A 15,000-nucleotide genomic window follows, 5' to 3' on the forward strand; every position below is an offset into this window, starting at 1 on the left:
GGCGTCGCCTCGCGTGCTGCGCTGTCAGCTCTACTGTAGTCTCCAGCCTTCTGTCAGCTCTACTGTAGTCTCCAGCCTTCTGTCAGCTCTACTGTAGTCTCCAGCCTTCTGTCAGCGGTACAGCTGAATGCACAAGTCTAGCTTTCGGAGCCGAGTTCACCGTCTTCTGCACAGAAAGCGGACATTTATGCAAAAATGCACGGCAGCGGCAGGTGACTAGACTTTGCAATTTCAATGAAACTGTAATCACACATGAGCATGAGTAAAGTTTTAGCAGCTTTATTGTGATACTTATGCTATAATCTTTGAATGATGCATGATTACGTGTGAGAGATTATTTTATCATCTGATCACTATAGCTACTTTCTTTGGGTTTGCAGAGCCCACTGCGTTCAGTCAAATGATGCACGCATGAATAATCCATTTCAAGATCAACACTGGATTTTATCTTCTCAGATAAAATCTAATAAGATTTGTATGATTGATTCTATGTTGCTTTTTTTTGTGCAAAGAGAGTGTGGTCTGCCACATTGACTCTGATCGCTGTGTGGCGGTAGGTGTGAATTGACTATCTTGATCAGATTATTGTAAAGTTGCGCTATTTTTAGTTTGGCCCCTATAAAAAGGTCCCGCGGACACAATTCCTGTGAAAACAACACGCCCCCAAAGACGGGAAGACACAAGGAGCAACACAACAGCTTATTTTTTCCCTCCCCCTACAGATTCAGCAGCAGTATGATAACAATGCCTCCCCTGTTGTGATTGAAGTTTTGACTGGTGGAGTTGTGTGTTTTGTCTCGGGGAGTCTAAAGCGCAGCTTGATTTCCCAGCACTTCCTCACTTCCCAGGGAGCTTCCTGGTGGAGCTGTGGAGTGTTTGGGGATACATAGCTGACTGTTGGTGATGTTTGCTTATTCACACCCCTTTACACCTTACGTTAAAATGCGTCTCATATCCAGACTGTATCTAGATATGAACCTGGAATGTAGGCCTACCTGACTTGTAAGATCCGATTGAGATCAGATCGCTTTGTCCAGCTCAAACAACTGAGCGTCACATCGGTTTAACATTGCTGTGTGTGGATTGGAAGCGTGTTTACACTTGTGTTCAATGCGGTCACAATGCGCCCCTGACCACCCCTGGTGGCTTAGCTAGTCAGATCACACTCTTCAGAACATTTTGGGGTGCATTTACACCTGTACGTTCATGCGGTTTAGCACTATCCAATTGCAATCAGATCACCCAAAACACACTTTAATGCGAGGTTTAAAGGGGATAACATGCAGTCTAAGAGCATGCACAACTGAAATTGGTGTCAGGAGGCCTATGTGAGACTATTGCCTGAAGGTGAAGTTGTTAGGGTCAGAGGTCATGGTGGTTCTGGTGGTTCTGGACTGAGGATTTGGAGCTGGGATTTGGGGCCTGTTCATGGAATGTTGCTGGTGTGAAATCAGAGTCCTGTGAGACAGGTGTCTGTTCCTGGCATGGAGAACACGTTTACTCCAACCAGATGGCCTGATTCATGTTTAGATGCCATATGTCTATCGAAGTCACCATCTTTCTGTCCCTCCGTCCGTCGTCTGTCTGTCTGCCTTCTTGTCTCTCTGTCTGTCTGACCATCTATATGCCTGTCTGTCTGACCGTCTGTCTGTCCATCTGTCAGTCTGCCTCTCTCTCTGTTATGGTAAATGGTAAATGGACTGCACTTAGGACAGCGCTTTTCCACCTTAGCGGCACTCAAAGCGCTTTACAATGGCCTCTCATTCATCCATTTACACACATTCACACACCAATGGTGGTAGCTGACATGCAAGGTGCTAACTAGCTCATTGGGAGCAATTTGGGGTTAGGTGTCTTGCTCAAGGATACTTCGACATGTGTCGGAGCTGGGATTCGAACCACTGACCCTTCGATCATTGACCGACCCGCTCTACCAACTGAGCTACAGCCGCCCCTACGGCTACTGTTAGCGCACATATGTAAAGACCTTACTCCGAGTCTAGCTGTTATCTGTTCTAAGTTCAAACCATTGTGTACAATAATTTCATTTGCTATAATTGAGGTTTTTGGACAGTTCAGACTAAACGGATCCCTGCGCCTACCACTCTGGGCACACTCTGGGACTCAGACAACCGTGGAAAACAGCTTGACTTCAGACAGTCACCACCCCTCATGTTTGCCTTGAGAGGAATATAGAAACAAACGGTCACAATTCGGCTTTCTAGCCTGGCCAGGGCTCCAGGGGAGACTGTCTCCATCATGGCTGGGCCCGCGCTGTGCCAATTGTGTGTGTGTGTGTGTGTGTGTGTGTGTGTCACGTCTCCATGACGCACTGAAGGGCACATCCTGTCCCAGTGGAAGATAGTTCACATCACACCTAACAACCTCCTAACAACCTCCCTAGAACGTTCCTCCTAAATTTAACCCTCATGTTATTATTGTTGGAGGTCTGGCTACTGGCCACTCACAGGTCACTGCCAATAATTGCTAGACTTTTTTTTACCCCCTCCTCACACGTCATATCCAATACAGGCTGAGCATACATTAGGCGTTGGGTACTAGTTGTTGAAGCATTTGTTCTAATATCAAGAAACACAAACATTATTTTGACAGTTTCTGCACTTGCCACTATGCAAGCGTAAAAAAGAATTGGTACTGTCGGTTGGAGATTAAGGCTGAACTATGTGTGAAAGAGTTGCAGTCTCTGCATAACATTGGTATGTTGTTCCTGATCCTATTACTTCATCTCAGCCTGTAAAGCTCCAGTAATTTACATTCAGGCAATGTTTCTCACCACCCTGCGATCCACAGGACCTCTCACAGAGTGGTTGTGTATTAGGCCTTACCTGTACCAGTGGCAACCGCTTCTTTTCGGCTTTGGGTACTGCATTCGCTGGATAAAAGTGGAGCAGGCGAGAGTGAACATTCAAAGCCAGCTGGGTAATTCTTTATCTCTGTGGTAAGAGGTTAAATGAACACGTTAAATTAACACGTTTAAAATGTCTCTCTCTCTCTGGCCTGTATCTACAGTAATACCGGGTTGTAAAACCCTTTTGATGATGCAACTGTGTCACAACTGTGAGCTAAGCTGAGCTGCAGCTGTCACATGGCAGCGTTTTACTGTAATTGGGGCAAACTGTACCTTTCAAATCGGAGTTTCTAAAAAAATTAACTAAACCTGCTCATAAGCTTTCTTGGTGTTTTACTGTCAGGCTTTTGTTGATAGAAAAGCCAAAGGCGCGTGTGCTTATGTGTGTGCATTCACACCTTTGTGTGTGACTAAGACTGAGACTAAGTTCCACTGATTGTCACACACCTGAGTGTGTGAAATTTGTTCTCCGCATTTGACCCATCCCCTGGGGGAGCGGTGAGCAGCAGCGGTGCCGCGCTTGGGAATCATTTTGGTGATGTAGCCCCCCAATTCCAACCCTTGAGTGCCAAGCAGGGAGGCAATGGGTCCCATTTTTATAGTCTTTGGTATGACTCGGCCGGGGATCGAACCCACAACCTCCCAGTCTCTGGGCGGACACTCTACAACTAGGCCACAGAGCTGGTGTGTGTGTGTGTGTGTGTGTGTGTGTGTGTGTGTGTGTGTGTGTGTGTGTGTGTGTGTGTGTGTGTGTGTGTGTGTGTGTGTGTGTGTGTGTGTGTGTGTGTGTGTGTGTGTTTATAGTATTTGTCAGTCTATGTATAGTACGCACCTGTCATCCTGAGACCCCCCTCCCTCTCTCTCACTCAGCCCCCCAGAGACCACATCCTCAGGTAACCATTTCAGGCCGGGTCACCCACCTCCCACCCACCAGGACACCCCCCCTCCGCCCCCCATCACATCCCTGCAGGGACCCCTGTCTTCCTCCCTCTCTTCCTCCCTATCCGATGGACTTACAGTAGCACACTGACCCCCAGAGTACCCATCTACCCCTGGCCCCCCAGTTGGGTACAGTCTGGGTGAGAACTGAGTCTTTCAACCCCCCCCCCCCCCCCCCCCCCCCTCCCCGCTGACCAGGTAGAGAGAGCCTCAAACCTCCACCGACTCCTCTTCTACTTCCTGTTCTCCCATTGTTTCGGCGCGTAGACGCAGGAAATCACGCTGATTGATATTCCCCGAACGCCGAAGAGGCGGTCTGCGTGTGTGTTTGCGCGGGCTTTTCTGTCACCGAGGTAAAACTCACGCACGTCTAATTTTCCGGTACGGATCGGCGGATCGTTGCGCTGCGGTATTATTTGCTTCGGAGCCGTCTCTTTTTAGCGTACCTTTTTTTTCCCTGCGTCCCAACATAGCCAACGGCAACAAGGAGAAACTTCGGAGTTCGTTGCGCTTGTCGGTCACACGGTGTAGCAGGAAGTTGCTTTCTAGGGATATTTTCTTATCTTATCATGGAATGATTAATTGATTCTGCTTGAGTCTTTTGTCACATTGTGCTTGTGCTCTTTCAAACGTTTAGCACAGTTGTGGTGACTCTGTACTTGCTTGTCCAAGTAGGGGATTTACAGCTGTAACACTCTCCCTCTCACAAAAAAAAGACCCCACCCCCCTCCACCACCACCATCCACCCACACACACACACACACACACCCACACGCACACAGGGCCCACACACCGCCACTTCCACCCCATCGCCGGGTCCTTCCTGTTTTCAGAGGCGTCCGCAGCGTGCCTGAGCGGAAGCGAGTCCTCCTGTTGTCCGTCCTCCTCCATTGTTGGGTCCGCCGCGCTGCCAGAACTCCGTGACCCGACGCCGGATCGCGCCCCGCCGTACCGTGCCTCCTAGTCCTAACCCCTCGCTCGTCTCCTGCCCTCTGCACCTGCGGAGATCTGAGGGGTTCTGACCCGCCCGGGCCGTGCGATGATGGTACCGTAGCTCTTACTCACCCTACTCTAGCTTTCCTCCATTTTTCTCAGCTTCAAACCTATCCGAACCACTGGGACGTCCACAAGTGCTGTGGGGTGTAGGTCTGAGGGATTTGGTTTGGGACTGGGTATGAGAGAACTTTCTGTGGTCGAAACAGCGAGGAGGAACCGAGACCAGCGCTCGGTAATTGATGGAATATAGGTTTTGAGGGGGAACTTGAGGAGGAACTTGGTCTTAGCTGGCACCAGACTCCGGCTCCGCACTGCCAAAAGGAAATGGTTTTAGTCATCCCTAGCTGCCTCTTAATGCCTCTCAGGCCTTCATATGAACAAACTGAATGTTTCAGAAGTTAAGAACTGTGCGTAAACAGACATATTCTGCTGCAGTGCATAGAAGTTCAATACTAACGGTATCATTGTTAACATACGATGAGGAATCTTTTATGAGAATCAACCTTTTTGTAGGAATATTTCCATGGCATGGTTACTGTACATAATATCCACAAAGACACTACATGACTACTAATAGCGCTGTCGTCCCGTGAGCCATCTCCATTAATACAGTAAGGAAGTCATAAACAGAGACTTCAACTGCACAGCGTCTAGTCTTCACCTGACCACTGCTGCATAAAGAGTGTGTGTGTTCATGGAGTGTGTGTGTGTGTGTGTGGAGTGTGTATCCATGGGATGTGTGTGTGTGTGTGTGTGTGTGTGTGTGTGTGTGTGTGTGTGTGTGTGTGTGTGTGTGTGGAGTGTGTATCCATGGGATGTGTGTGTGCGTGTGTGTGTGTGTGTGTGTGTGTGTGTAGAGTGTGTATCCATGGGATGTGTGTGTGTGCGTGTGTGTGTGTGTGCGTGTGCGCGCGCGCCTTTGTGTGTGTGTGTGTGTGTGTGGAGTGTGTATCCATGGGATGTGCGTGTGTGTGTGCGTGTGCGCACGCGCGTGTGTGTGTGTGTGTGTACAGTCAGTACTTTCACCGTAGGAAATTCCGATAACGAGAGTGACCTTGGAGAGGGAACCGTGGCGTTTGATTGGTCACTTTGAATTCTCTCTCCTCTTATCAGAGGCCTCACGCCGTAGCATGTTGCTTGTGCAGCTGTTTCATTCAAGTCCTTCACAGGGGTTTGCATTGCTGTGGTGCTAGATGTTTTTCCGGAGGACTGATTTAACCACAGATAAAGACACGGGATCTATTTATTTTCTGACACACTTGCTTCTCTCATGGTGTGCAAACGGCGTGCTAGAGTGACTTTTTTTTGTCTATATTTATTTTTATTTTTTTTCATTTAGCAAAGCTTGAGATGAAAACACACACGGGCTCCAAAACGCTAAATATAACCTTCCGCGGTGCCTGGTCCGCTCACGCATTCAAGTTGACAGGAAGTGTGTTAGCTCAGCTCCTGTCCTTCACCGCAGGTCGCTGTTAAAAAACTTCAATTCTAAGTGACACGGCCAGAGAGAGAGAGAGAGCGAGAGAGAGAGAGAGAGAGAGAGAGAGAGAGAAAGAGAGAGCGATAGAGTAGCCTAATTATTGAGAAATAGAGGGAGGTAAAGTATGTGTAGAGGGGGATGATGGGTAGTGAGAGATTTGTACTGTAGATAGGACGGAGGGAGATAGAAAGAGAAAGAGAGAGAGAGAGAGACAACAGGAAACTGTGGTTACCTCGGCAACTTTCGGCTGCCGAGACAGCTCTGTAGCTGTTGTGTGTGTGTAGTGTCGATGGTCTGACTGGGATCAAGGCTAAATCCCTCATTCTAAAGCCTCTCATTGTACAATTGCTTCCGCGTGAATGACCCTAGTGTGTGTGTGTTTGCCTGCCCCCATGCAGGTGTGTGTGTGTGGGGGGGGGGGGACAGAGAGACATTAACCATAGAAAAGAGTTGAGCACGCTTTATAATAACATATGTATGTATATATTATAATAATGTAAATGTGGGGCCACACTGAAAAATGATGCCCTGTAAGTGGAACAATAAACAAGGTTCTGACAGGCGACTCGCGCACCCCAGCTCCAACACCCCACCCCCCCCCCCCCCCCCGCCGCTTTCCTCTCTCTGCACGCCCCCCTACACCCCCCCCCCAACCCTTCCCCTCTTCTCACCGCCGCTCGCTGCCTCGTCACAGGCGGATAGGGGAAGTTCGCAGCTTGGTCAGATTTAGTTCACTTAGTCTGCCGCTCTCCGTAGTCCTCAGCGCTGTCGCCGGGTGGGCTAGGCCAGTGCACCCCCCAGCTGCCGCGTGATTGGACGGTGAACCCGACCCGATCCGCGACCAATCTTTCTACTGGAGAGGCCACCGTGAGACTGGTACTGTACCTGTAGGTGCTACTGTACTGTAAATAGTGGAAATGTTAGCAGCTGTGCATGTGTGTGTGTGTGTGTGTGTGTGCAGTATATGGGGACGTTCATTCAAACCTCCTTGAACCGGTCATTCCCAAATGAAATTATACAGTATACTACGTAGTTTGTGAATTTTGTTCTGTTGTACTGTATGAGCTGTTGCTTTAGTTAACTGCACTTGAATTGTTAATAACATGGTTGTCTCATGACTAGTCTTGGCACCAGTCTTCTGTTTGAGATGATAGCCTCTAAAAGAGGAAGACAAAATGAAATGATTTAGGGTGAAGCGCAGTAAATTGCATGTTCCATGTCAACTTTTGGACTCTAAGGGCCTCTTTTCGGCTCTTGGGCGCTTGCGCCAAAACACTCAGAGTCGCTCCTCTCTGGCCTCTCAGAGGCATCGAGAAGTCCTAACCTCATCACAACATCAGGGATAGCTTTCGTTTTGACAGAAGGTCAATCATTTCACGCAAACTGTGTGTGTGTGTGCGTGCGTGCGTGTGCATGAGTGTGTGTGTGTGATGCCGCTCGATATACCGGTCAGACCCTCCCACTCCTGGTTCTGGTAACCTTTGATGTGGAGCAGTGGAGAGATGTGCGTTGTTGACTCACCTCTAGAACGTAGTCAAGTGTGTGTGTGTGTGTGTGTGTGTGTGTGTGTAGGAGTGTCGACTTGTGTTGTTGTGGCATGCTTTGGACTGCTGATAACAGACAGCCAGAGAGAGATGGATCATGTGTTGTAGATTGAAAGCTCTTAAACATGCTCTGTTTGACCACTGGAGTGGCCAGAGCACCTTATCTCATAGTGGTGTGTGTGTGTGTGTGTGTGTGTGTGTGTGTGTGTGTGTGTGTGTGTGTGTGTGTGTATGTTTATCTTAACACACGTTTTACCACCACAATGACTCCAAATCACCATTCTGGTCACATGACCAGGGTGACAGGAAGTGACATTGCTTTGTGTTCCTGTGTGCAGGTGTTAGACTGTGGGCCCAGAATGCATGTGAGACATGACCAACACGGTCCCCTCAGATAGATACAGCACCCAACAACGCGGCATGGAGGTACCCGCAGGTAAACACACACACACACACACACACACACACACACACACACACTCTTAAGCACACACACACACACATAAGTACTCACCTGTCTTTAACCTCAATCTGTCCTGCATGGTTCAGTGTGACATGGTACAGTGTGACATGGTACAGTATGCTCCAGCAGAGCTTTGTCCTACGAACCTTTCGCCGGAGGCAGAAAGACGCCTCCTTTCAAGTTGACAAAACAGCAAGATGGCCTCCGCGTGTCGGCAAAAAACAACAGACGAGGCGCCGAACCCAAACTCCCGTCACACGCGTATCTCTTAACGCTTGACCTTTGAACTCTCTCCCCCAGGCGGCGGCGCCCCCACTGCCGAGTCCGACATGTACCGCAGTGTCCAGGCTGTGCTCCGGGAGCTGGAGAGCCAGCCCTCCGCTGCGGTCAACAAAGGTGCCTACCCCTATAGGTCCTAATCGGACGGCTATGCCAGTCTAAAAATCCTTGTTAAGACCCTATCTAAATGTCTGTGTTAGTCTAGGGCTGGGCTTGATGGGACCCGTTAGACCCGTTGGGATACCGGGCCATTGTTCCGGGCGAAGTTCTGTTGAGGCTGCATAAGCCAGAACAACAGAGTTTACTTTTGAGATTCTTTCCACCCGAGACTTCACATCCAAACTGTTTTCCAAACCACATGACACTTTAAACATTCTGCTCAGCGATACCCACAGATTTACCTCCCCCACCTCAGTCATTCGGTGTTGTTTATTACTGGAGTCATCAGAAACGGTTGTGATTGGCTGCGCAATGGAACAATGCATTGTGGTATGCGCTTAGTCAACCGAGTGAACATTTTGTGTTGTGCTACGTCTATGGAAATATTGAGTAGGGGTGTCTTACTGGCAGTGTGTGTGTGTGTGTGTGTGTGTGTGTGTGTGTGTGTGTGTGTGTGTGTGTGCCTGTGTTCAGGGATGCTGAGATGGACTTTGCACAAAAAGGTTCAGAACCACCCTGACAACAGTCTCATCCTGGTGAGAATATTGATCAAGGAGCTGGAGAGGGTACGTCGTTGTCCACACACACACACACACACACACACACACACACACACACACACACACACACACATATTCATTCAGCATTTCCCATTTTCCACCTATCAACCGTCCAAGTTTTGTGTTAACAAGCAGATTGAGACAATGCGTGTGTGTGCGTGCGTGCGCGCGTGTGTGTTGTCTGCAGGCCGTGAGAATGGACACCAGACGCCACATCATCCCTCTGCTCCACACTCTCATGTACGCCGTCGTACAGGTACAGTATGGCGTACTGTAGGCCTCACGTCACACAAGGAAGCTTTGTGACCATAAAAGAGGAGAGGAATATGTTTCCCGTTCTTAACCGTTCCTTCTTCCTGACACACTTGATCAAGCGTTTCTTGTTTAGTTTTTTTTGTCCTCTGTCACCACGGAGTTCAGTCCTGTCTCACTTTACACAAGGAAGTTACCAGACAAAAGCACACTAGTCTCAAAGGAATATTTCACCTGGGGATGCGTTTCTTCATCCTGTGACATCCTCATATTCGACCGCACGTTTGTTTTGGTCTCTGTGACTGGGGAGGGTTAGTTCCTGGTGAACTAAATAGCCCTGGGAACATATTCTAAGCTGTGGGTTTCGGTGTTATTTTCATGACTACAGTACATGAAGGGGTTTACTGTTGTATATCTGGAGGTGTAACTGATAGGGATGTACCTAGACAACACGCAGTCTGTCTGGTGGCTTGGTTTCAGTGACAGTGGTGACGTTCTGTGTGTGTGTGTGTGTGTGTGTGTCCTTGTATATGCTTGCTTGTGCGTACGTGTGTGAATGTGATGTGTGTGTGTGTGTGTGTGTGTGTGTGCACGTGTGTGTGTGTGTTCTGCAGTCGGCGTACATCCCTGACGACCTATACAAGAGGGTGTATGACTTCTGCAAACACCTGCTGACCCTCCCCCAACCCTACTGTGCTGTCGGCCTCGGCTACACCAGACACATGAAGACTGAACGCTCCACTCCAGGTACTCAACACACAAAACCTAAAGCCTAGCTTATACCGTATAGAACGCTTCACAGAATATTCATATTCAAAACAATAATACCACAGTCCAGTTTACTTGGACCAAGAAGTCGTTCCCCTAGTGGCTGAAGGGTTCTTTGGTTCCATTGAAAGGTTCTATAAGACAAGCTACTGTTTTGCTTGTGGCTCTGGGCGAGGACCCTATGGTGAAAATAGTCGCCATTGCACAGCACTGTACATTATGTGTTGAGCTGTGTATTTTATTAACATAGTCTCATAGCGTTTGTGGTCCACTGGTGTAAAAAGAATACTGTAATTTCCTACTTTGACCACCTACTTTGACTACTGTCTGATCTGATTGTCTGATTGCCGTGTGTCCGACAGGTGTGCTGTATCAGAGGATGGTTCTGCGGGAGCAGAGCCTGAAAAACGACCACTATCCCTCCCAGGAGAGGTGAGTCAGCGCGCACACGCTGCTGTACGCACGGTAGCATCCAAAACTCACGGGAAAGTTAAAAGTTTGTGTGCATAAGGTACACATTAACTAAACAGAAGACTTTACATATGTCTTAGACTGTTTGATATGACTAAGTCGTATTCTCAAGCACTGTGACTGTCGGTGTCAGTTGTTCTCGTAGAAGGCTTTGCTGACAATAAGGACGTTCAGTCGGTTCACTTCCTCTAGACGTGCACTTATTGTAAGTCGCTTTGATTAGAAGCGCCGGCTACATTACAGAAATGTGAATCTTAAAAATATGACGAGTCTCGACCGTGAGTCACAACCCCCCTGTCGTCTCCTAGGGTGTTTGTGTTCGCCGACCCGGCGGTGTTCTCCGGGCCGCTGGGCGGGACCTTGCAGGGGGACATCGAGGCGGCGGGGTCCGGGGCCTTCCTGGGGCCCCTGCAGCACATGCGCGCCGTGGTCCAGCACTCCCTCCAGGCCAGCCTGGGCCCCGAGATGTGCCACGGCCCCACGCTGGCCCAGGCCCTGAAGGTGAGGGGGTACGGGGGTGGGCGGCCGCCGTCAGGGGGGCTCGCGGGTGGAGACTGTTCCTGTTTCGTTGTGAATCTCGGTTAGCAGTTGACTTGAGTGCGAAAAACACGCTTCACACTGTGGCTTCGCTTTTCTCTTGATCAGCATCACAAAGACAATTTGGATATTGGTGTATAGTTATTTGGATGTTGCTCTATAGTTATTTGGGTATTGGTCTATAGTTAAATGGTAAATGGACTGCACTTATATAGCGCTTTTCCACCTTAGCGGCACTCAAAGCGCTTTACAATGGCCTCTCATTCACCCATTCACACACACACGAATGGCGGTATCTGCCATGCAAGGTGCTAACCAGCTCATTGGGAGCAATTTGGGATTAGGTGCCTTGCTCAAGGACACTTCGACATGTGGACAGTCGGAGCTGGGATTCGAACCACTGACCCTTCGATCACTGAACGACCCACTCTACCAACTGAGTTGTACACAAAAAATACACTCCAGTTACTTTAATTTTTATGATTTTATTCAACATGATTTTTTTTTAAGCATGGATTTGCTACAGTATCTGATATTGACACTCAAATTACAGAGATAAATAAATAAGTAGTTGTCTAATTAGGCTGTGTCTTCTGGCAGTGGTCCTACTATAACACCTACTGCACCACAGGACATCCACACGCCCACACTGGTTTGTCTGGACACCACTGACCTCTCACCCTTACTATTCATAGATGGTCTATGTGTGCGGTTCTACTTCCTGTGTGTGTGTGTGTGTGTGTGTGTGTGTGTGTGTGTGTGTGTGTGTGTGTGTGTGTGTGTGTGTGTGCGTGTGTGTGTTGTTTGGCTTCCTGTGTGTGTGTGTGGGGGGTTTGCCTTCCTGTGTGTGTGTGTGTGTGTGTGTGTGTGTGTGTGTGTGTGTGTGTGTATGTGTGTGTGTGCGTGCGTGAATGCGTGCGTTTTCTCACTCAGTTTTCTCACTCATGCTCTTTCTCATTTACAGTAAGTGCGTGTGCATGTGTGTACGTGCAGTTTCTCATCCATGCGTGTGTGCGCGTGTGTGTGCGCGTGTGTGTGCGACAGGCCATGGACCTGCAGGAGGTCGAGCCGTACTTCCAGGAAGTGGTGGCGTCTCTGGAGCTGAGCGTGGAGGAGGGCAGCAGGACGCGGGCGGGGCAGCGGAGCACGGAGGAGGGCAGCAGGACGCAGGCGGGGCAGCTGGGCAGCAGGCTGGGGCAGATCTACCAGGAGATCCTCACCTCCGCTGGCACAGGTACCACCAGGGGGAGCCCCACCGATTAGAAGGTCTCACGTTGAAGGAACATTGTTATTATATCACAGCCAAACTGGGATTAGATTGAAACCACGGGGGTATTTCACAAAGATGGATAACTGAGTGAGCCTGACTTCTGCACAAAGTAAAACCCGGAAACCAGATAGCAAGCAGATGTGTAATGATTCTGGGCCATATATGGGCCGGAACTAAGCCACAAGGGCCAGATCTGGCCTGTATATGGCCCAGATCCGCTTGCTATCTGGGTATATTTTACTTCAGTCCATGTTCCAGAGTTTTTCCTGGTTTTACTCATTGCAAAAGTCAGGCTTACTCAGCCAGCTTTGTGAAAGACCCCTCACAGCTCTAGTTTACAGTTTGTAGTTCTGTAGTTTTAATGATGATGATGTCACCGATGTAGCGTCAAATCTTTTTTCTGTATGATGTGGGATTTGTACTTGTTGAATTGCCCAACACTTTTAGGACTCTTGCTTGCACATAACAAAATCAGAAACAGAAAGAGGTTTATTGCCAGGTATGATCTTCATTACATTACTAGGAATTTGCTTACAGGTAGGTCTGTTGGTGCATAACAATAAGCAAAGTGCAAAGAATAGACAGAACAGTGCAAAATAGTGTCTATAATACTATAGGTGGCAAATACAATTCAGTACTATACTGTACTATATACAGTGCAATCTATAATAATGTACAAACGAATACAGTGTCAGTGAGGGCTGCTGATGAGGCCAGCTGCATTCGGGGTGAAACAGTTTTCGTGCCGTGAGGTTTCAGAAGGTTAGGTTTCAGATAGAGGTTTATTGTGCAATACACAAACTGCTCGTGCAGAAAAAAGAGCCAGTCAGCAACTTCGAGGATGTCAACCTCCATTGGCTGACAGCCCGGTCTGTCCGCACGGCTGAATCTGTTGAGTCAGTCGACACCCCTATGTCAGCATTTAATGTAGCCTTAATGTCAAAATAGTTCTCCTTCAGCGGTCCCCCTGCCCCCCCCCCCCCCCCCCCTTCGTGTCTGTCTGTCTGCAGCTGTGTGTGTGTGTCTGCATCTGTGTGTGTCTGTATTTACACCACATATATGCGTGTGTGACTGCGTCCGCCTGCGCGTGAACAGTCCCCGTCTGTATCTGCTGTGTCCCTGTGTTTGTGTGTGTGTGTGTGTGTGTGTGTGTGTGTGTGTGTGTGTGTGTGTGTGTGTCCAGGAAGTTTGTTTTGGGGGTGTCATTGTGACGGTTCGGTCTCTTCCTCTGTCCCTGTCACAGACCCATTGTCCCGGGGCAGCGTGAGCGACAGTCCGCTTCCCCGTCCGGAGATGAGCTTCCACCTGTGGAGGGAGGAGGAGGAGATGTGTGAGTACCACGCCGTCACACCTGGGGGGTCTCTGTTCAGCCTGTAGGGGTCTCTATCCAGCATGGGAGGGGGTCTCTGTTCAGCATGGGAGGGGGTCTCTATTCAGTAAGGGGGGGGTCTCTGTTCAGTAAGGGGGGGTCTCTGCAGAGCATCCTAGCTCAGTAGAGCTCACTGTGGGGGGGTTGCGGAGGAGGGGGCGGCGGTGGGGGGGTTGCGGAGGAGGGGGCGAGGGTGGGTGCCGTATAGCCCCCGAACAGAGGAAGTTCTACGTTCCCATCAATTCCAGTACGGCAGTCGATGACTCAGATGCATAACCGAATGCATGAAGTGAAACTCTTCTGGGTGTTGAGTTTCTGTTCACGGGTGTCGCTACGCACACAGTGTAACCACACAGAAGGGCGAAACTCGCCTCGCGGCGCCTCCTGGCACGCGGCAGAGGGGGTAGAGCGGGTCGCCGCGATCGTAGCGTCGGCGGTTCGAATCCCGTCTCCTCCCGTACCACATGTCGAAGTGTTCTTGGGCAAAGACACCGAACCCCCAATTTGCTCCCAACGAGCAGGCTAGCAGGCCTTGCGTGGCAGCTGGCCGCCATTGGTGTGCGAACGTGCGTGTGAATGGGTGAATGAGAGGGCCACTGTAAAGCCCTCTGGATAAAGGCGCGACATGAGTGCCGTCCATTTACCGTTCCCCCCCCCCGGCAGGGCGAGAGCTGGCCAAGTGCGTGCGCTCCAGCTCCATGTCGGAGCACTTCGCCCTCGGGCCGGACGACTTCGAGCTGTGCGGCCTCACGCCCACCGAGATGCCCCGCCACTCCGTCATGTCCACCGACAGCGGCATCGAGCACGACCTGCCCGCCGCCGACCTGCCGGGGGAGCCCCCCCTCTTCCTCCCCGCCGCCACCGGCGCCGGAACCCCGCCGGCGGCCGACCAGCACGACCAGAGCCGCCTGACACGCCGCGGCGGGATGAAGTTGAAGCCGTCGGTGATGGACAGCATGGTGCTGATGCAGGACGCCCTGGAGGACCAGGGAGGAGGAGGAGGAGGAGAAGGGGGAGGGGGAGGAGGAGGAGGGACGCTGCAGA

General features: G+C 50.1%; 1 protein-coding gene across 1 annotated transcript in view; it reads left to right on the forward strand.

Annotated features, from left to right (window-relative positions):
* Positions 1-9,205: 9,205 nt before the first annotated feature.
* Positions 9,206-15,000, forward strand: part of pik3r6 (phosphoinositide-3-kinase regulatory subunit 6) — a gene marked incomplete at both ends in the record, with an annotated part of 26,312 nt that continues 20,517 nt past the window's right edge. Inside the window, 8 exons of the mRNA XM_084441424.1 lie at positions 9,206-9,295; positions 9,477-9,545; positions 10,156-10,288; positions 10,672-10,741; positions 11,089-11,281; positions 12,362-12,551; positions 13,831-13,917; positions 14,620-15,000. The exon at positions 14,620-15,000 is cut by the window's right edge and continues 121 nt beyond it. Of these exons, the coding sequence (XP_084297550.1) occupies positions 9,206-9,295; positions 9,477-9,545; positions 10,156-10,288; positions 10,672-10,741; positions 11,089-11,281; positions 12,362-12,551; positions 13,831-13,917; positions 14,620-15,000 (1,213 nt within the window). The remainder of the gene's footprint in view (positions 9,296-9,476; positions 9,546-10,155; positions 10,289-10,671; positions 10,742-11,088; positions 11,282-12,361; positions 12,552-13,830; positions 13,918-14,619) is intronic.

Source organism: Borostomias antarcticus, assembly GCF_949987555.1.
Source record: "Borostomias antarcticus genome assembly, chromosome: 7".
In the NCBI taxonomy this organism is placed as follows: domain Eukaryota; kingdom Metazoa; phylum Chordata; class Actinopteri; order Stomiiformes; family Stomiidae; genus Borostomias; species Borostomias antarcticus.